Source organism: Cebus imitator, unplaced genomic scaffold (genome assembly GCF_001604975.1).
Source record: "Cebus imitator isolate Cc_AM_T3 unplaced genomic scaffold, Cebus_imitator-1.0 Scaffold10, whole genome shotgun sequence".
Lineage (NCBI taxonomy): Eukaryota > Metazoa > Chordata > Mammalia > Primates > Cebidae > Cebus > Cebus imitator.
The window spans coordinates 1,700,108-1,721,095 of record NW_016107325.1 but is presented as its reverse complement, the minus strand read 5'-3'; the positions used below and the strand labels follow the sequence as shown (position 1 = coordinate 1,721,095).

The 20,988-nt window shown below is 36.1% G+C and overlaps 2 protein-coding genes across 2 annotated transcripts in view; one reads left to right on the top strand and one right to left on the bottom strand.

The window, feature by feature from the left end:
* The first annotated feature begins 1,421 nt into the window (after window positions 1–1,421).
* On the top strand, window positions 1,422–8,709 carry ERMN (ermin). Its single transcript, XM_017547207.1, has 3 exons — window positions 1,422–2,029; window positions 2,678–2,770; window positions 5,578–8,709. The coding sequence occupies exons 1-3, from the start codon at window positions 1,789–1,791 to the stop codon at window positions 6,099–6,101; spliced, it is 858 nt and encodes a 285-aa protein (XP_017402696.1). The 5' UTR covers window positions 1,422–1,788; the 3' UTR covers window positions 6,102–8,709.
* Window positions 8,710–14,192: 5,483 nt separating this feature from the next.
* The window catches only part of GALNT5 (polypeptide N-acetylgalactosaminyltransferase 5), a 49,396-nt gene continuing 42,600 nt past the window's right edge, over window positions 14,193–20,988 (bottom strand). The window contains exons 8-10 of the mRNA XM_017547204.2: window positions 20,476–20,556; window positions 17,562–17,723; window positions 14,193–15,078 (exon numbers count right to left, since the gene is read on the bottom strand). Of these exons, the coding sequence (XP_017402693.1) occupies window positions 14,938–15,078; window positions 17,562–17,723; window positions 20,476–20,556 (384 nt within the window). The 3' untranslated portion in view covers window positions 14,193–14,937. The remainder of the gene's footprint in view (window positions 15,079–17,561; window positions 17,724–20,475; window positions 20,557–20,988) is intronic.

The following is a 20,988-nucleotide window of genomic DNA, read 5'->3' as shown; positions in this document are numbered from 1 at the left end:
AGATTAAATGTATTACCATTTCTGAGTCAATTAGGACAGTAACTTGCACATAATAAGTGTGATATGAGTGTTTGTTAAAACAGTTAAACAATCAAACAAACATAGAATTCGTGTGCTGGCTAGAGAAGGGCTGGTGAGGATGAGGGAGGGAGATCTAGGATCTATTAGAGATGTCTCCCAAGGACAAGGGAGAGGGGATGATATAAGAGTGTGGTGGTGTTCCTGATATAGACCCTAATGGGCTCAGCCCCAGATACAATTTTAAAGGCGATACACTAACTACAACTCTCCAACCCCTATTCTTCGTGCCTTTAAAAATGATCTGAAATGTATCCTCCTGGGGATAAAATTTATTCATTTTATATATAATATATATATATATCTACATATATGTGTGTGTATATATATAAATATATAAAATTATTTTTATTGCATGCTACTATTTCAAGCCAGATGCTAAGTGCTAGGGACACATGTAAGGAAGTTAAAATGGCCCCTGGCCAGATAAAGCTTAGATTGTAGTTGGTGAAACAAACATTACGGAGATAATTGTGCAGTTGCTTATTTAGTTACAACCATGAAGACTACTCTGAGGGGCAAAGACAATGTGTAACAGAGTCCTGCCCTAATTCTGTGGTGTCATTAAAGAGATGATATTTAAGCTTAAAGACGGAGCTGGTTAGGTCAAAGACTTGGGCTTGAGGAGGAGAAGGGCATTTCACACAGGAGCTGTGTGGGCAAAGACTCTGGAGCCATTTTGTACTATGAGAGATCCAAAAAAGAGAAAGAATTAAAAAGGAAGGGATGGTCAGTAGCATATATTTAATATTTAACCCGTTTCTCCCAAGGAGAGGCTGCACTGGTCCCCTACATTTTAGCATCATGTAATATCAGTATGGAATAGAGAGGTTTCTAATTCTGATTGGGGGAGGAGAAAACTTCATGGTGATAATTTTATTAGGGTTTGAAAGGATTGGTTGGGCTTCAGTGGACATAAACTAGAGGATAAGAAACTAGATTAAGTAAATTACTCTGAAATTGTAAAACTTTTGGCATTAGTGAGTTGGTAGAATTTGTTTTTCCCATAGGCCCCTTCTCCAGCTTGCTGAAAGCACGCCATGTAATCTGCAGCCAGAACCATTGACAGTATAGTTGTCCTGTTTATAGGTTTTTGATAAGCTGTTTTTATTTTGTAATAAATAAGAAACGATGCCATTGTCCTTAACAAAATAGCTGAGGTTTTACTTGAACAAAATCTGTTTGGAAATGTTAAGCTGGTTACACAGAACTAATATGCCTCAAGGTGGTCATTCTCTCTGGATTAAAGCTGTGGGACAATTGTGGCTCCTGTTACAGGGAAAATTACAATGGGCCATTATGAAAAGGGACAAAAATCTCTGTTCCCAGAGGGGGACTGACAAGCTGAAAGTCCCTCTCTACATGCCAACACAAAAGCCTGATTGCTTCAGATTGTTTGTTTATGTAAATCAAAAGGGTGCCTTTAACTCTGCAAGGGGGCTGGCAAGCAACAAAGAAGGTGATGATTGGCTGGACTCTTGCTCATGGCTCCTGACAAATATGACAAATCCTCCTGCTTTTTTGCTCTAAGCTCTGTCTGGATACCTTTAGGAAAAGAATCTTGTTATTACGTACCCAAGTGAATAATTTGTGCTCTTAGAGTAGCTGTTGGAACCAGAGGACTTGAAGGCAAGAGCAGGTATATTATCAGGGATCTACTCACTCAGTTTCCCTAAAGCTCTCTCTCTAGATCGGATTCATCTGCACATCATGACAGATGTTCCAACTACATTTACCCAGGCTGAGTGTAATGGGGATAAAGCACCTGAAAATGGTCAACAATCAATCACTAAAACCTGTGAAAAATTGACTGATGTGGACAGCCCCCTGCCACACTACAGGGTAGAACCCAGTCTCGAAGTTGCACCCACTGAAGGAAATCAGGAGGAAAGAGGAAAATTACAAGGGAACATACTGCTCAACTCATCCATGGAGGAGAAAATTCTGAAAGGTAAAGTTTTTCCCTTCTCCTTAATTTTCTTGTTTTGACTTATAAACTTACCCTGGATTTTTTTGTTTGATAAACTGTTACGGGAATGAGCTGGAGACCCCAAAAATGTAGCCCTTTATTCTACTGCGCATAGCATAAGGACTAAACCTCTGTCTCTGGTGAAATCCATGCTTGTCTGACAGCTCCATGACTCCAGATAACTTTCTGTCTCCCAAAGCCTGAGTTTTTTCACTAGAAGAAGGCAGAATAATGATAATAATAATACCTACACATACCAAGTAAGCACTGGCTAAATGTTGACTACTGTTATTTATCAGGATTATGGGTAGCCCCACTATTATTTGAACAAAGAGAATTCAACATTTTAAAATTTCCTTCTAAATATACCTGAAGTTGTCTGAATTTATGGTGCGATATTTTATATATATATCTTATATATATATTAAAGGAGAGATTATCAATCAATAAAGTGATCATTAAGCAAAAAATTGAATCAATAAAGAATGAATCTGAAGAGTCAAACGGTAATTTTTAGTGATCAGATTTAAAATTAAAGAAATCCACCTGGAGCTTAAATTGATAACTTCTTAACTGTTGAACAATATATATTTCAAATGTTAAAATATTGATTTTGTGGGTTTTTTCCAGAAAATCCAGAAAAGAAACTCTTTATTGTTCATAAGGCTATCACAGATCTTTCTCTCCAAGAAACAAGTGCCGATGAAATGACATTCAGAGAAGGTAACAAGAACTACAGTTTTGTACACAGAAATTGTTTGGCTGAATGTGGATGATAGATTTCCCATGAAATGTTGCATGAGTGTGGCATTGACAAAGCAATCCAGGCAATGACTTCAAATTTTCAAAGCTGCTGTAGGCAGATAAGAGAGTCTTAACTTATCTCTGGGTTCCACCTTATAAAACATTCCAGACTGTTCAAGGTTGAGGCTGCATGGATTGGCATAGCTAATTGGCATACCAGCGTGATATCTGTCTCTGAATGTTAGTCCACTAAGTCAACCTTCTTTTTGATTTGGTGTGTCCAAATCTGTGTGTGCACCTTGTGAAATGTAAATGTTTCAAAAATAGTTCTTTCCTAAAAGTCTACGATTAACATATAGTTTTTTTTGGAGATGGAGTTTCACTCTTGTTTCCCAGGCTGGGGTGCAATGGCGCTAACTCAGCTCACTGCAACCTCAGCCTCCCGGGTTCAAGCAATTCTCCTGCCTCAGCCTACTGAGTAACTGGGATTATAGGTGCCCACCACCATACTCAACTAACTTTTCTGTATTTTTATTAGGGATGGTGTTTCACCATATTGGCCAGGTTGGTCTCAAACTCCTGACCTCAGTTGATCCACCCTCCTCGGCCTCCCAAAGTGCTGTGATTACAGGCATGAGCCACCGTGCCCGGCCAACACACAGTTTAAAGTAATCTCATAAAGTGATTTACTTTATAGGCTTCTAAAGTAAGTACAAAATGGTTAACTGTTTCGTGTCAAAGAAAGACAGGGTGATAAAGTTAATTGTGTTCTTTAAGAAAGTGAAAGAATAAAAGGAATATTGAAGTGACTATATTAAATTTTAAATAAACTTAATAGACTAAGACACAAAATTCTTTAGATTTTTCTTCCAAGAAGACATCTATATTTAAACAGTTTCCAAATAGTGTGTAGGATAAAATCTATTAATTAATCATTTCTTTCCTCTCTTGCAGACATACACACTTATCTCAAAATTGAAGTCAGCTTGCTAAACCTAACCAATTTAGCTTTGCTAGGACTTTAACAGGCAAAATATTGGAGACTCTTGGCTGAAATACTAGAACGTTGCATAAAATAGTAGATTTCAAGGACAGGAATGTGATTGGCTGTTTCCTACATCTGCTCCCTTTGCTTGAACACCTCTCATACCGTGTCTGCTTATGAATGTATCAACACTTAAGGTAATATGTAGCAAGCAGTAGCCAGTGTCAAGCTGTTACATTACCAGAGATAAGTTGTAAGACTTAAGACTCCACGTTATGAACTAAATAACCTCTTTGCCCTAATTTTTCTGCTTCCAATATAACAAGCTCTCAGCAGCAAGATCTCAACCTTCTATTACGTAGAGACCCTTTTAAATGTTTGATCAGGATTCCACTGTGGATAACAGTATTCAAGGATCTTTTATTTTCATCAGATGGAGAGTGAAAGCAGTCTGTAGTTTTTAGCTAGATGGTCTCACTAGTTAAGTTTTCCCTCAATGAATTCTTTGCTGTTTGATGGAGTATGCTTTTCCTCTATAACAGAAACACAGATTTTGGTGTCTTTTATTTTCACAGTGGCAAACAGCTATAAAATCTTCAAAAAGAATGTTACTGGATTAAAACATATAAAGATGCTAAAAATATTGAGGAAAAACTATAATTTAAATTCAAAGAGTAATTTTATATGTGACAATCTCATGCCTGAGTCATGAATATAAACAAAATACCACGTTGGTTCTTGTGGAAAACAAAATAAAACAAAACAAAGCATAAGATTATAGCAAACATTCTAATGTGTATTTGTGGATAATGGTAGCAACATTGAGGGGACATAGTGACCTGATAGCAGCTGTGTATAAAAAAATTAGGGCGTCCACCCATCTTTACTTCTAGCTCTGTAAATTTGCAATCTATTCCCTAGAGTGAGAAAAGAACAACAAATAAAAAGAGAACGAAACACCTTGGATGAAAATGGACTTGTGAGCATCTCTCAGAGAGGGTAGAATATTGTGGAGGAAAAAGACAAAAAGGAACATTGCCTCTCTCCTTGTAGACTCTCATGGTGTCAAAAGAAAATGCTGAACTCAGGCCTGAAAAGGGGTGTAACCCAGACAGATTTCTGAGTCGTGTATACCACAGACGGAAACTTCCCACAGAAGTCTTGCAGGGATGAAGGCTCAGAGAACAGCCTCAGCTTCCTTACAATTAATCATGTTCAATAAATATCGTTGAGGATATGCTGGTACGATCTAGCTGTATGAAAAGTGACCAGACACGGACAGTTATCATTTCAGTTTTGGAAATGATGATTTTTTTCTTCCTGAAATATTTTTTCTAATTTTCTTTGAGGGGTGTGTGTGTGTGTGCATGTGCGAGAGAGAGATGTCCAAATGTTTCATTTTACATGTGAACATATCCAGCTGCGTCACACTAGATGAGAATGTTTTAAAGTATCTCAGGGAATATCAGTCTCACTAAATATAGTAGTCCACAACAGAGTTCCATAGACAAATGAAGTTACGTTGCTGACTTTCTTACAGATTCATAATACTCATTTGCATTTCAAAGGCGTGTAAGAATTCTGAAGATGCTTATTTAACTGTATTTAATCTAGTATTTTCAAAATTAATTTGGCTGTGTAGTCTGTTTGTGCAAAACATATTGGTAACCCACAGAATCACAACCCATAAAACACGTGTTGGGAAATCATTATTAAAAAAAATTATTTGGAGAATAGCGGAGTAATGACTGGGTATTTTGGAACCTCTGCATATCTCATCTACCAATTGATTTTGCTACAGGGTATCAGTGGGAGAGGATTCCTCTGAGTGGCAGTAACCAGGAAATAAGAAGACAGAAGGAAAGGATTGCTGAACAACCTCTCAAAAAGGAACAAGATGAGGACAGGAAGAACAAAGCTCATCAAGCAGCTGAAATTGAATGGCTGGGATTTCGAAAACCTAGCCAAGCTGACATGTTACATTCTAAACATGATGAGGAGCAGAAGGCTTGGGATGAAGAAATTAATAATGATGATGATGATGATAATTATGATGATGATGAAGATGAAGTTCGAGTGATAGAATATAAGAAAAAACATGAAGAAGTTTCTCAATTTAAAGAGGAAGGTGATGCAAGTGAGGACTCCCCACTGAGCAGTGCCAGTTCCCAAGCTGTGACCCCTGATGAGCAGCCAACCTTAGGAAAGAAGAGCGATATCTCCAGAAATGCTTATTCCAGATACAATACGATATCCTATCGGAAAATCAGAAAGGGAAATACCAAGCAAAGAATTGATGAATTCGAGTCTATGATGCATTTATAAACTAACTGGAACTGAGAAAATCTCACGCACACTAAAGGAAAACTAATTCTATTGTCCCAGTGTGCATATTTCTATGCCCTATTTGAGTTATCACCTGAAAAGAGGTGGAAGTTGACTTTCTTTTTCACTGTAGAATAATGTGGAAATAACCCTAGATAAAATTCAGTCTGATAACCTCAAATCAAAAAGCTTTAGATTCATTCTTGGGCATTTGTCTTTTAAAACGTCACTAATATAGCACTATGTGATAAGCACTAAGCAGTCAGTCCCCTGGGGGAATATGGCATAATTTGGCTATAAATGTAGCAATGCTTGGAAAGGTAGTCATCAAATGAGACTATTTGAGGGGACTATTTGAAATGATTCTTATATTTCTTTCCGTATCTTTTTTCTTGTACATCGGAGTGATGGAAAGTCTGATATTAAAAGCTCTCGTACATTTAAACATGGTTTTACGGACTCTGGCAAATAAACCTTCCAAAATTCTTTGCCTTTTCTATTATCATCAAACAAGATTTCAAGTGACTTTCCTTGACATCTACAGAGAGAAAATTCTATCAGCCTCCTTCCTAGGTGTTACCATTCACTGAATCTTCTCACAGAGGGGGATGAGCAATTGTCAGTCAGGAGAATTCTGTTTGCTAAATGTTGCCTTTATGCTTTCAAACTGAATTAAACCCATTGTGAGGTTAACATGGGAGGGGCTAGAAGATTGGTGGGCAGCAGACTAAAGAGTTATGTTGGATAGTTTTATTTCAGTAGCTGAAAATAAAATCCTGTCTAGCACAGTTAAAGTCATTAAAAATAAAAATGACAGCTTTAGCACAATTTTAAGAAAATGCCCCTCTCTATTACCACATTTTCTCTTATTAACAGTATCTCAGAATAATTTTCTTTCCTTAGAAACCTGAGACAACGCTAGTCATAACTGTACTAGTTACTATGAAAATGGAAATAATTATCTTAGAATATTTTCAAAGTAGAGCGTGAGCATGTATTTTTAGTGAGAGAGCTCTGATAGTTGTTGGGAATATATAATTTACTGGACCTCAGCCCAAATCAAGATGCTTAAAATTGTACTTGTGGAGCTTCACTCAAACCAATGTGTCAAATAACGTATTGAATATTTATGAAAAGAGAGACTATATTTATATTCTTAGATAGTTGCTTCCACAATTTTTCACTGCATGCTTCCATATATATTACCCTGAACTTTCTATCACCACAGATAAAGATTTTTATTTTGCTCTGCAAATAAAAAGACAATTCCTTATTGTCTGAATGTAATACAGTCTTCATTGTACTATTCAACCCTTTGTTTATTTCTTTTTCATTTTGTGAAAAACTCTGGGTTAGTCCTCTTAGATGACTGCTTATTTATGTGTAACATAAATCCCACATGTTCTAATGACAACTTCTTTAATTCTTCTGGTTACATAATATATTTCCACAATATCACATACTATTATTTAGTTGTTTACAAAACTCAAATTTGAATTCAGGATTGCAGTGCTCCTTTTATTCTTTGCAACAGATACCATATAAAAGTTATTTTACCCTCATTCTATACAACCTATAGATTTCATTTGTTACAATGTCAGTTTCCAGAATGCAGTGAGGGAAATCAGGTTTTTATTGATAAAGTTAGGGAGAAGATGAGGCAATAGGACAATTTCCAGTTTAATTTACATCCTCTAATTTTTCTGCCTGGACAACCTGTTTTCTTTTCTGGGTTACTGACAACCCCTACAATTTTCCACTTAACTTCAAAACACAGTATTGTGTTATCTAGCACAAAACAGGACCATGTTCCTAACCTACCATCAAGGCCCTGTATTTTGAGTTATTCCAACAGAGATGATGGATTCCTGTAGGACTAGAGATGGGAGAGCTATGGCTATGTGGCATGGCAAAGCAAGTAGCTCTAATGGGACTCCGGTACATGCTAACACGGTCCTCTTAGCTTTGTGCTCTTACCAGACAATGAATGACCTATGAAAGATTTAGTCAACAGAAAATATTTTAGAGTATGTTTAGTTAGCAAATGCTTCATGTTGATGGACGATGCAGTGTTTCTGCAAAATAGCCCTGACACTATTCTTTGGCATTGGTGTCCATGGGCCTATACGTCTTACATGAACGCCACAGAGTTAAGTGATCTCAGGTAACATAATGATGACGGTTGGCTATTTGAGTCTTTGTAACCTAGGAAAGACAAGGGTCTGATTCAGATTGCATGGGGGATATTTAACACGTTTGAAACACAGTTGGAACACGATTAAGAACACAACCTGGTAGCTACACATGAGGGTTTACTGGAGCTTTTGTGATTCAAAGTTCAGGGGTCGTAAGGACTCTGGTACCAGGGAAGAGGGAGAATTAATTTATTGTGCAAATGCTGGTATTTCTTATATGACTTTTTGTTTTCCTTTGTTGCTATATGAACAGAAACTAATAATAGTTCTATTTCTCTTCCAATATAAAATCTATCTTTTATATAATGCTACGTTTGAAGTCACAGAATTTTCCAGTATCTCTTTCTCTCCCTTTACTTACCTATCTACAATTTAAATAAAGAACTGCTGTGTCTGACTTACTCTCAATAAAAGTTTGTGTCTTTATTTCTGATTTCTAGACTTTATTTTGTTTAGCTGCCTTTTAAAGTTTAGGAAGAATTCTTGTATATCAGCAGCTACTAAGACAATTAATAAATGCCTCTTCAGAAATCAAGGGAATACTTTAATTCTTTTGCATTATTTATTTCAAAAAGGTCTTAAAATGATTGTATATAAAATCGTAAAAAAGATTTCTGGTAGGTAGATATGTAATATACATGAAACATTTCTATTATTTTTTAAGGAACTGAGATACTGTTTAAGCTACATCTTAACACGAACAACTTGAAAAAAATCTCTGTAATCATCAAAGTAATACATTTAAATTATGCTGACATCTTTATAGTAATTGTTTCTGCATATTTACATGGAATAGTACTTTTGGCACATTTTCAAATGGACAATCGACATTTAAGTTTTTCAGTGTGATGGGGAAACTTTTAAATAAGTGGCAATAGAAAATTATGGAGAAGGATGAAGCATCAGAGTATAAAAAAGAAGAAATATGTTTGACAATATGAGAAAGGCAACCACTTCTCTTAAAACTTGAACTTTCATCACTCTAAAAAAATATGAGGATTGTAAAATGCAATGTCAAAAGTTATATTTGCCAATACTGAAATATCGGACATAAACATAACACAATGAATGGGTTACTGATAACTCCTACAATATTCTCCTTAGCTTCAAAACACAGTATTGTTTAAAGACAATGAAAATGTGTATATAGTTCATGGAGATCATAAAATAACCGAGCCAGGCCATCAACACAAACACAATGACATGGGTAGTAATAAGCAGCTGAACTCACTCAAAACGTGGCAAACTACAAAATCAAATGATGATTTCTAGTAGCTAACTGCCAGCACAGGAGAATTTTGGAAATGAATTTAGAAAGTAATTTGGATTTTTATCTAGAAATATAAAGTTACATACTTGATTCCTTCTTTATAATAACTTCAGTTGATCAGATGCAGAAAAAAAGTACTTAAAAATGTTTAATTCCAACATCCTTTATACTCCAAGCTTCTATTTTTATTCTCCCTTTAGCAAATGTTTTCAGGCGATCCTTTAAAAAATTCACTTACTTAATCTTTGGCTTATCTTACTGTAGCTAATACTTATAAAACTAGCAAATTTGGGGTACTTGTTCAAGGGAGAAGACGTATGTGTAATCTTAAACTGACTGGTATGGTAACAAGCACCCTGATAATTGAGAATTTGATTACTCCTTCAAGCTGGAAAATGGTATCCACAGTGAAAGTTCATTTGAGATACTTTTGTGCAGCAGGCCAGATGCAGACAAAGCTATACACCTGAAAGACTTTAAAATATCCCAAAACATTTAATTTTCTTTATGTTGTGAGTAGAAACTCTTGATATTTCTTTCTTCCAGTTCAAAGTATCAAAAAATATATAGACACATATATATACATATACAAACATACAGAATATTCACAAAAACTGATGTTTTAGAATGGTCAGTTAAAAATCTATTCATGCTATCAAAAATTTCAATCTAGCATCTAATATAAAGGCTTTATTATATAGATACTTATGACCAATATCCTTAAACTAGTAAATATCTGTCAATCAATAACAAAAAATAGAAAGCTTTTGTTTCCAAAGAAATTATTTATTACTTATTTGATGGCAATTCATTATTAGAAACTCAGCATATTAGAAGTTACCATATTTGCTAGAAAATGAGAATTTCCCCTTGTGTTTTGTTTGTGTTTTTACAAAGCAAAGATCCACATAAACTTGCAGAGGGACCTTAATTGAAATGATTGTTCCATTAGGTTGAAAACAGAGGCATTAAATCTGCTTATTGTGATGTTATTTGTTTCTTTCTTTTAGACACAGACACCGCCAACACCTGAAATAACAGTCCATTAAGCCTCATCAGGGATATACAATACTTTATATGGCTTATTCAAAACTGTCCATAGAATGGCCATTTGTCAAAAAATAAATATTTGTACAATAGGTCTGGTTAATGTTTCTTTTCTCTTTGTAAGGCATTTTGTCTTGTAGCAACTATTGAGTAACCCATGCAAAAGTTGTTGCAAAAGCACATTAGTGACAATCTACACAATGAGTAGAAATAAAATATCATGGCTTGCGTTTTAAAGGACTCCAACTTTTTAACTTTTTATCTCTGTTAATGATCTGCCAGCTTTGTTTAAAGGTTGGAGGAATCAAGAGTTGGTAATATTGACACAGGAGTCATTAAAAATTTATTTTAGGCAGTTAGAAAGGGTAAAATAGTTCTTAGTGGTTTTTTCTTTAATAAAAAGCAGCCCCCAAAGCATTTCTTTTCTAACAGAAAGCAGCCTGAAAACTCAAGTTGCAACCATAGATACGCAAGCTAGAGGCTTGCATATGTAAAACTAACAGCTGTGCCTGGAAGCCAGGCACACTGAACATGAGAATACCGGTTCCCTTTTCCTTGTCAGCACATGTGAGGGTGTCATGGCATCATTGCGCCAGCCAGGTAAAGCCACTTGTGCAGGTGTTATGGTGACAGCCAGGTAGTAGCTTCATTTGCATAATAAAAGATTATGGAGCTCATTGGCCGATCTTGGCTGACCGCAACCTCCACCTGCCTGGTTCAAGTGATTCTCCTGTGTCAGCCTCCCAAGTAGCTGGGATTATAGGCACCCACCACCACGTTAGCTAGTTTTTGTATTTTTAGCAGAGACAGGGTTTCACCATGTTGGCCAGGCTGGTCTTGAACTTCTGACCTCGTAATCTGCCTGCCTTGGCCTCCTAAAGTGCTGAGATTATAGGCGTGAGCCACCATGACTGGCCGGTAAAATTTCTTTCTTGTATTCTGAATCTAGGAATTCAGTCAGAGATGTCAAAACGAAGAAAGATGGTACTGTCTGTCATGTTTCAATCTCCTTCTATTGCATGAATGTCCCCTAAAAATAATTATAAACCATTAATGAAATTAAGATTGGTTGGGAATATTGAGCTCCTACACACTGAAAATGGTATCTTTGCCCCTCTGCAGTCCCAAACTAATACTAGAAGCAAGGTGTTTTAATATTGAAGAGAATGTTTCCAAATAAGTGTGGTGAAGCTAATAATACATTGTGATCAGGGCACATGGTGGTTTGCTGTGAATGACAGCTGAGGGGATGTCAGCAAGCAGTATTGAGCAAATTGATGCTGGTGATAAAACACGGTTGTACCAACAACAGCTGTGTCAGCTTATAAGAGAGTAGGGCAGAAGTGCTGGGTAACTGTTGAAAAAGAGAAAGAGATTATGCAAACTGAAAGTCTCAGAAGCACTTAGATGGCTTGGTAAGTTGGTTAGTCCTGTTAAATATTAATAGGACCACCCTTGTATTCAAGGTAACAAGATGCATAGACTTTTTTTCTTTTTTTTTTTTTAAGAAAAGGCAAAGACCTAAGCTAATCCAGGAAAAAATCTGTAACTCCTATCATACAGCCCCCTATTGAATAATTCAGTGCTGATTAGGACCTGTCTCATCCAGAGGTTTATCATTAGAAGTACCAAAAGACCTAATAGCATTTATACCTTTATTACAGTCTCCTGAAAAAATTTAGAAGGCAATGCTTAAGAAAATGGTAGTAGATTTCATAATAAATCAATATACTCAAGGTTAGGCCTATATAGATTCCCAACTAGTGATCAGTTTCTTGCTTCTTAGAGTAACTAAGCAAATATATGATAAAAGCAATTTATAAAATTCTATTCAGGAACAAATTTGTGATGTTCGAAAACAATCCTTTGTTGTGTTGACAATGTAGATTTAAATATAGCTTTATATAGTAAGTATGTCAAGGTAAAGTCGGAAAGAATGTGAACTGAGAAGACTGCAGACAGTTCTGTTAGGGAAAGCAATCTAACTTCCTTTAGCTGATGTACCCAAAGGTAAGTGTGTTTAAAACATAATTCTTTTTTTTTTTTCAGAACAGAGTTGACTTCTTTGTGGAAACTATTTTTGGAAAAAGAAAGAGCCTATATATTAGGGGGGAAAAAACCCTCTCAACATGTTTTAATTACGTGAAGAGTTACTTGAGGCACCTAGTATATTCAGTTTGTCAGTAACTCAATTAGTCTTTTGGCAACTGACTTGTGTCCCCTCCACCCCCCTTTCCCCATATGGCTCTGTTTTGAAAAGAATTACAGTCATGCATCATTTAATGACACAAATACATTCTGAAAAATGTGTCATTAGGCAACTTCATCATTGTGTGAACATCAGAGTGCAGTTACACAAACTAGATGGTGTATGTAGCCTACCACACACCCAGGCTATGTGGAACCCCTGTTGCTCCTAGGCTACAGACTTGTACATGTTAGCTACTGTAGCACCATGGTATTTGTGTATCTAAACATATCTAAACATAGAAAAGGTACAGTAAAAATACCATATTATTAATATAATCTTTTGGGTCCAATGTCAAATATGTGGTTCATTGTTGACTAAAACATCATTATGTGGCACATAACTGTATCTCATGTTCTGGTCATTTTCTTATTCATCTGCAATTTTCCATTATTTGAATAAAACATCTTAAATATGTTACAAATATGCAGAAATAGTTCTTCTTCCCATTCTTAGTTGTAGCTTTGTTTTTATGTAACTCGTTCAGAGTTAAAATTAAATGCTAAACCCAAAGTCAGAATGAAAGATACCTAGTTTCACCATCATCTCAACTGAACAAAGGTTTATATATTTTTTTAACATATTAACAAGAATATAGTATAATTGTCCTCCAGAGACCTCATCTCAGCAAAGAAGTTTGTGTGTCTCTTTCTAAGGAATTCTGTGGAGCAGATTTGTTTAGGCCAGTGGCCCGAGGCAGTAGAAAGAGCCCTGCCTCTGGAAACCAGAATTTTAATCTTGATTGGATTTTTAGGTTTTTAGGTAATTTGTCCTCTCAGCATCAGTTTTCTTATCAAAAAGGATGTCCTGATTTGTAAGACTTCTTCTGGTATGCCAAAGTATTGGTATACTTAAGATTAGAGGTTTTACTTGGATCAAATCAGTATTTAACTTTTCCCAAATTTGTCAGTGTTTTCACTGGGTCCACATTGAGGGATTTTCTCTTTTTTCCTTCATAGAGATACAAGATCCTCTTCCTTCTTTGGCTAAGTTCTGGACAATTTTCTTAACTTTCTTCCTAAGACTTGTTTACCTCATTCCTTTCCTTTTTCATGATGTTTGCTTCACTTTATTTTCCCTTTGAAATATTTCAGAGCCCATTTTTATCATATTTTATCCCTGTGAATGCTACTATGCCTAAAGTAGTATTTTATTATTTTACATAAAAGAAATTTTCGGCAGCTCTATTTCTGCTTTACTCATTTCGCTCCTCTTACTTGGCCCTGCACTAGAGCGCATTCAATGCTTAAATGCATTTTTGATTACCACAGTGTGTTATAATCCAGCCCCTTTTTTATTGCCTTAAAAAAAATCCACATGAATCCAGGAAGTTATTGGTATCGCGAATCTTGAAAGTTGTAGTTTTAAAAGCACAAAATGAGCGGCAGCAATGTTTATACCTAGAATTAAACAAGTATTTGAAGGCCTCTTCTTCCTCACTTAGAATTTTTTCCACTGACTCGGACTGGGAAAAACCATTATGTAATTTAGATCAAAATGCTACCATCAGGTAAGGTTACCAGCAGTAAACCAATACTATTTCAAACTGTTAGGAAAGGATGCATGCAGTCTGGAGGGATTTCACAAATGTGATAGCTGTGGGCATCTGAGGTCTTCTAGCCATAAAAACTCAAGAAGTTTTTGTTTGATGAAAATATTCCCAAATAAAAAACTACATTAAGTTCTCATTGATCATCCCTACTTGTGGACCAGAAGAGCTGATTATTATCAAACACAGTCATTGGAAATAACCTCATGCTTTCTCAAATCCTTCTGTCTTCATTTCTGGTTACCTGTTAGCTTTCACAGGGAAATTTGCAGGGTGAGTTCCAGCACAGGGCGGAAAGCAGGCAATTCAAAGGTCACTCACTTCTGAAGAAGGGCTTCAGTCCAATGTTGAACTGTTTTCCTGAGTTATCCTTTGGTATTCCAAATATTGTGATTTACAAAAAAATCTTCCATTTAAATGCTATTAAAATTGAAAATTTAAACTACTGCTGAGAAATATAGTTACCAAGTTCAGTGTTATTTTCACAGTATTTGATGGGTTTACTATATAAAAACATCAGTTCCACTTCAGGCTTCATAATATTTTTCAAATTTCCACTTTTGATATGGCTTCACTGGGTCACAGGCAGCTGCTTTCAGGATCTTTAGAGAAAAATTTCCTTCCAAGCATAATAATTGCTGATCGTTTTCAAAAACAATGTGATTCACCTGGAGAGAAAGAGGAGCTGGAATGAGTCATGGGCTGAATTTGATAACTGTGATATAAAGAAATGAAAATCAATAAAAAAAAATTAATAGGCAGTTATATTTTTTATTTTTAAATAATTATTCTGAACTAAATTATTAACATAAACACAGACTTTGAAAAGTATTCAGTTTGTCTCTGTTTCAGACTAAGTAATCATCCTCCTCTAAGCTACAAGACTTTTAAGTTCTCAGGAGGCAAAAGACACATTTTTTGATGGTATGGCTGAGAACTATGCTCTTTAAAGAGAAAACATGACAGATGGCATTTATTGGACTTGATAGATGATAACTACTTCATTGATGGTAAAGAAAAAATACATACTGTAACATAAAGTTAATTAATTTTTAAAGTGGGTATCTTTGTGAAGTTGGATTACAAAATTCTGGCAGTGATATATTTTATTTATGAGTTCCTTACCATAATCTCTGACAATTCGTGATAACTGATGTCCAGAATCCAGATTAGGAAAAAGTCAATGGCATGAAAGAAAGTTCTATTATTGCTTAATATTTAGTGAATATCCTAGAAATGGTAATTTTCATAGAACTTACTAATGGCTTATATATTTTTTCATCTATAAATCTTCTCAATTACCTATGAGTATGAAAAAGATGACCTTAATTACACATGTTGTTTTGAAACTTTAAAAAGTTTTCAAACAGGAGTGACTTTCATAATAAATTATTTTAAACATTGCTTCTACAAAAATATTGTCACTCTTGCTGGATTTTGGAAATACGATGTTTTAAGTACTGCCAAGGATTTGTAAAGGAGTCTCATTTTATACTTCTCTTGTTGTTTAAGACTTACATGTATTGGGGGACCTAGGAGGCATAGCATTGAAAACTACTGAAAAACTGAAAAAAGAAGAAAGCTGATCACCAAGCTACTCATCTCCAGGACATTTGGTAGCATCAAAAGGGAAACCCAAGGCAGAAGGCAGCTGTGCAAAATGTCACAAAGTCATAGGTACAAACAAGGTAGAGAACAGGCTTTCTAATTTTGGTATCTTAATTAAGTTACCTTCTTTACCAAATCAGCTTATTGCTTAAGAGAAACTGCTAAGCTTGAAATCTTTCCCAAGATTCAATTCTGGAGATGAAGAATGTGTTTTAGTTCTCATTCTCATTCATGTTCTCTGTCTCTCACTCTCTCCTCGCCCCACCCCCTGCTTTCTCCTTCTCTCCCTCTTGACTTTGGCACAGGGAGAAGGTAAGATGTAAGTTATTCACTACACTACATGTTTATGGGTTTCCTAACACTATGCAAAATAAAATTAGCAGCATATATGCTAATAATTTCTAACCTTTCAGAATAACTCAATAATAACCATTATCACTAAAGAGAAAAGAATAGTCCATAAGCAACTGAAATATAACAGAGAAGATCTAATGGGAGAAAGGCTAGATAATGCATTACTCAGGCTCCAGTTTTGACTCTGAGCAGGAAGAAAAAAGTTGAGAAGAGAATAGTCATTGGCTATGTTGTTAAAAGGAACGAGGCACCTCAAGGAAGAAAAGGTGCTTACTTTGGGGATAGCTCTGGGCAAACTGAGAGTCTCCAAATACCCAAATATCCACTGTAGACAGTAGATTTGGTGGCCACCTGCTAGAGAGATGGTAGAAAATCTAAGAAGGCAGTTCTGAGGGTATTCTCGCCAACTCCAAGCTCCTACGCCAAAGCTTATGACTCTGAATTCTGTTAAAAGTAATTGGGAAAGATGGAGAGGACTTTGAGAATGAATGTAGTAGACCAGCAATGTTCTGGTAAATAGAACAACTGGACCTTGTGAAAAATATCCAATCCAGTAACATCTTCCGATTTCTGTGTTAGAAATCCTCCCAATATGGCCAGTTTCAAGCTACCGATGTGGTATCGTTGAATGCAAAGCTGGCAAGGGTGCACACAGTGGCCCTGGTGAGCTGGTGAGAGCTGTCTCCAGCACAGCCTTAGGAGCCTAGGTCTCTGGGCCCTGTAGGGGATGAGGAAAAGTCTTCTCGTATGGAAAGGGGACAGAATGAGAAATTAGATTCATTCTAAAGTGCAGGACTTCTAGGAGGCATGTGGCTTCTTTTGTAGCCCACAGCCTCTCCATATAAGCATTTCTGATAAGCAGTGGGGACCAATTCTAGCCTTTAAGTCTACTTTTGGTGGTGTTGATTGACTGAAGCAAACGATAGCAATGTAACTACAAGAACTTGGTGACTTCTATTTAAAATAACTAATTTGAAATAAATTTTGAAAAAAAAAAAAAAGGACTTGTCAAGTCCTTACTTACAAGAGATACCCATGTATCTCTCTGAGTGAAGTTTTATGTAATTAATCCCGTTGTCACAAATACACTTAAAACTTCCAACTGAGGAAGCTGACAATGAGAATTTTGTGTCCTATTTGATCAAAAGTCAAATTTCTGGTAAAGAAGAGGTACGAATCTTTTGCTTACCAGCTCTGGATGAAAGACTGGTGTTGATTTATGCAGCCATTTTAGCCCTTTGTTTCTGTTATCACAAGGGTGCAGCCCTATGGCTCCTTTATCAGGGATGGGGGCTATACACCATTCTCCAGATTTAATAAGTCTTAACCAGGTGTAATTAAATTGTTGAAGCTGTGGAGGAATGAATAAAGAGATCACTTCAGGCAGCAAACACAGTCAGGGGCTTTGTCAAAACATTTTTGTTAGCAATAGTTAAGACTATTAGAACTATGATCTGACATTTTATGTTCAAGTCCTGGTACTATCATTTGTAATTCTGATAATACAGGCATATTATTTACTGTGTCTAATCTTATTTTTCTAATTTTTAAGTTGGATAGCAATTGTATCTATCTCAGAGGGTTGGGGTAATGACTATCAAGTGTTTAGCACACAGTAAGCCTTCAATAAGTGTTAGTTACAATAATAAAAATTATTTAGTGCAGTTAGTTCTATCTGCCTATGGATGTCATTTCAGTGTTCTGAATCCCAGACAAATCTGGTGCTTCAAGAATTGGAACATTCAGGCTACCACATGATTAAGATTCTAAGCCACAGGTGGCTACAGGGAGATACAAGTCACAGTCCTAAATTTCTTGGATGAAGATTTTTATGCCTCCTTGTGTAGAACTATCATAAAGGCTTTGCCCAATTGTAGGAAAGGTTAAAGTCTTTCTTTGCTAGCAGCATGAGGAATCATAGGTTGTTGCCAAGTTGGCATCCCCCAGTTCATAGAAACTGCTCTTGGAGAAGTTGCCAGTGTCTAAAATAAATACCAATTCAGGTAATGAGACCATGTTTTTAAACCTTAAAAATTTTTCTTCAGTTGTTTACAACCTAGTATGATCTGCCTGGTCAATTTACTCTAATGCTCTGTGTCTGTGGGAAATTTGTTGTTTTGTATTAATAAAAACATATTTGAAAAAATAGGCTTCTGGTAAAATCTATCTAAAGCCTTTACCTGATGAATCATTTGTCTTGTAACTGAAGTTTAACTTTGATTATTGGTTTAGATCAAAGTCACTATGTTGGACCTTGCCACTCGAAGGGTAGTCCTTGGGGCACCATCTGCATCACCTGAGAGCTAGTTAGAAGTGCTGAGTCTTCGCCGCATCATGGACCTACTGATTCAGAATCTGCAGTGTCACAATGTCCCCAGGTGATTTTTGTGAACATTAACATGTAGGAAGCACGGAAGCATGGCATAATATAAGGAAGTTATGTGCCACTAAGAGAAGCTAGATATTGCCTTGAAAAAATACATCTCAACGGTTTTAAGGTTAATAACTAAGGAGACTTTTTAGGTGAGGTAAGTGATAGAGCTTGCTGATTCAATCTAAGGGTCTTATTCCATTTGAGCCTTTTTGGATGAATGTTGTAGTCACTGTCTTGGTATTAAGCCTCATTAATTCTGTCAAAAATGATCTAACTTCCTCCACTTTTTTTTTTTTTTTTTTTTTTTTTTTTTTTTTTTTTTTACATTTTATTACCTAAGCAAACCACGAGAGGCAGAAGCTAAAAATGAGCAACAAGACCAAAAGGGAGCTGGGGCTTTGTGGAGGGTGAAGGCTGCATCATTTATGTATTTGCCTCCCAGCATCCAACTGAGAAAGACTCAATGGTCATCAAGAATAGAACTTGGGTTTTCAGATAAAATACTGGTTACTCTAGCACAAAAAGTCCCTGCAATTAGGATTCCAAGAAAAAAAAAAAAAACAAACCCCGCATTATTTAATACTTTCATATAATGTGAATGAATTGTGATTTTGTTTTATAATTTATGACTTTATTTCCTCTTTATTAGTAAGTGAAATTTATTTCTTTCAATGGGTTTTAACACTTTTCCACTTTCTTTTGACTCCTCTCTTTCCTAATTAAGGAAGAGTAGACTTGGCTTCCGGTTTACAATTCATAGCTAAATACAGCAACAGAGATACTTTTTCTTCTAGCAGCAGCTTTGCGTTAAGAGGTAGAGATGGGATGCACTAATAAATATAAACAGTATCTCAAAGTCAAAGGAAAGGATGTAAGACTTGACAAGCCTAGTTATTACTGCAAAATAATTTCCCTACCAAAGAACAATCTGCAATTTTGGGGAACTGAATTCTACTCATGAATCCATCTTCCTCTCAGTCCTGTTTGCCACTCAAACCAGTCACTGTTTCCACAAACACAGAACTGTTAGGGAACGTATGTTCAAGAGGGAAGTGTAATCACTCAGGGCTCACCTCCAGCACTGTGGAAGGAGTCTCTATTCCCTGCTTCCTGGTCCTACTCCCCCTACTAACCATTTTGCTCTGAGTTGTGGAGTTTTCCTAGAGGAGTTTCTGCCGTGGATCATGGATTTGGTTGTTTCCATTACTCCCTTAAAATGCAGGAGAATGAGGGGAAAACGGAACGGAATCAGAGAATAAGACTGCTTCCTTGGAATGATTATTTAGAAATATGTTCTCTCTTTAGTTCGTTATCTATGTCATGCATTTTTTACATTTTTATCTTTGCCATTACTACAGAAAACATTTACAGAGCACTAAACATTAGGTATTGTCCTACGTGCTTCATATGACTTATCTACCTCCAGCCTCACACCAGTTCTAGAAGCAGCCATGATGATCACTATCATTTACCCAAAGGTTAAAGAATCTGCAGAAGTTAACACGCTTTTGCAAGTGATAGTGCCACTATCCATTCTGGATCCAGTGAGTTGGCTTCAAGGTCCACACCTTTATTCCCTTAGTCTTTGTACTAATGGACTCTCTTATTACAAGAAATTTAGAAAATTATTTTTCTATTGGGCAAAGATGAATTTCTCAACTGAGCGATGAATGTGTCATCCCCTGCACCTATCAGCTACCACGAGAGAGAAAACCACAGTTTAGCCTACCTCGTTGCTCCCATCGCAGTCTTCCAGAATGACTGTAGTATTTTCAATGGAAATGCATTTATCCAAGGCCACATTAATAAGCTAGGAAGCATAATATAAAACATGAATTTAAAAAACACATTTTAAAGTAGAACAAGACATTCAGACACATTTAGAAAATACAGAATAGAAAACCATAATAAGGTTAAAAGATAGTTAACAGCTTAGCATTACTTAGCACTATCCAGTTTTATTGGTTGCTGTCTCTAACAGAGACATAATGTAATCTTGTAATAGTACAGCTTCAATCTATCAACTTAGGCCTGTGATCAGCCAGAGAGCCAACGGGTAGAAGCTTTTAATTAACCCTTGCCTAGCATGCTAAATAAAAAATGAGCAAAGGTGGCATGAAAAGAGTTATTTTCTTGTCTTAAGTTTATCTAATGCGTATACTAAAAGTCAATGCACACGCAAGAGTTATGAGCTATGTTCCCTGACTGACCCCTTCAAGCTTTTTGGCTGCTTAAGCACTGA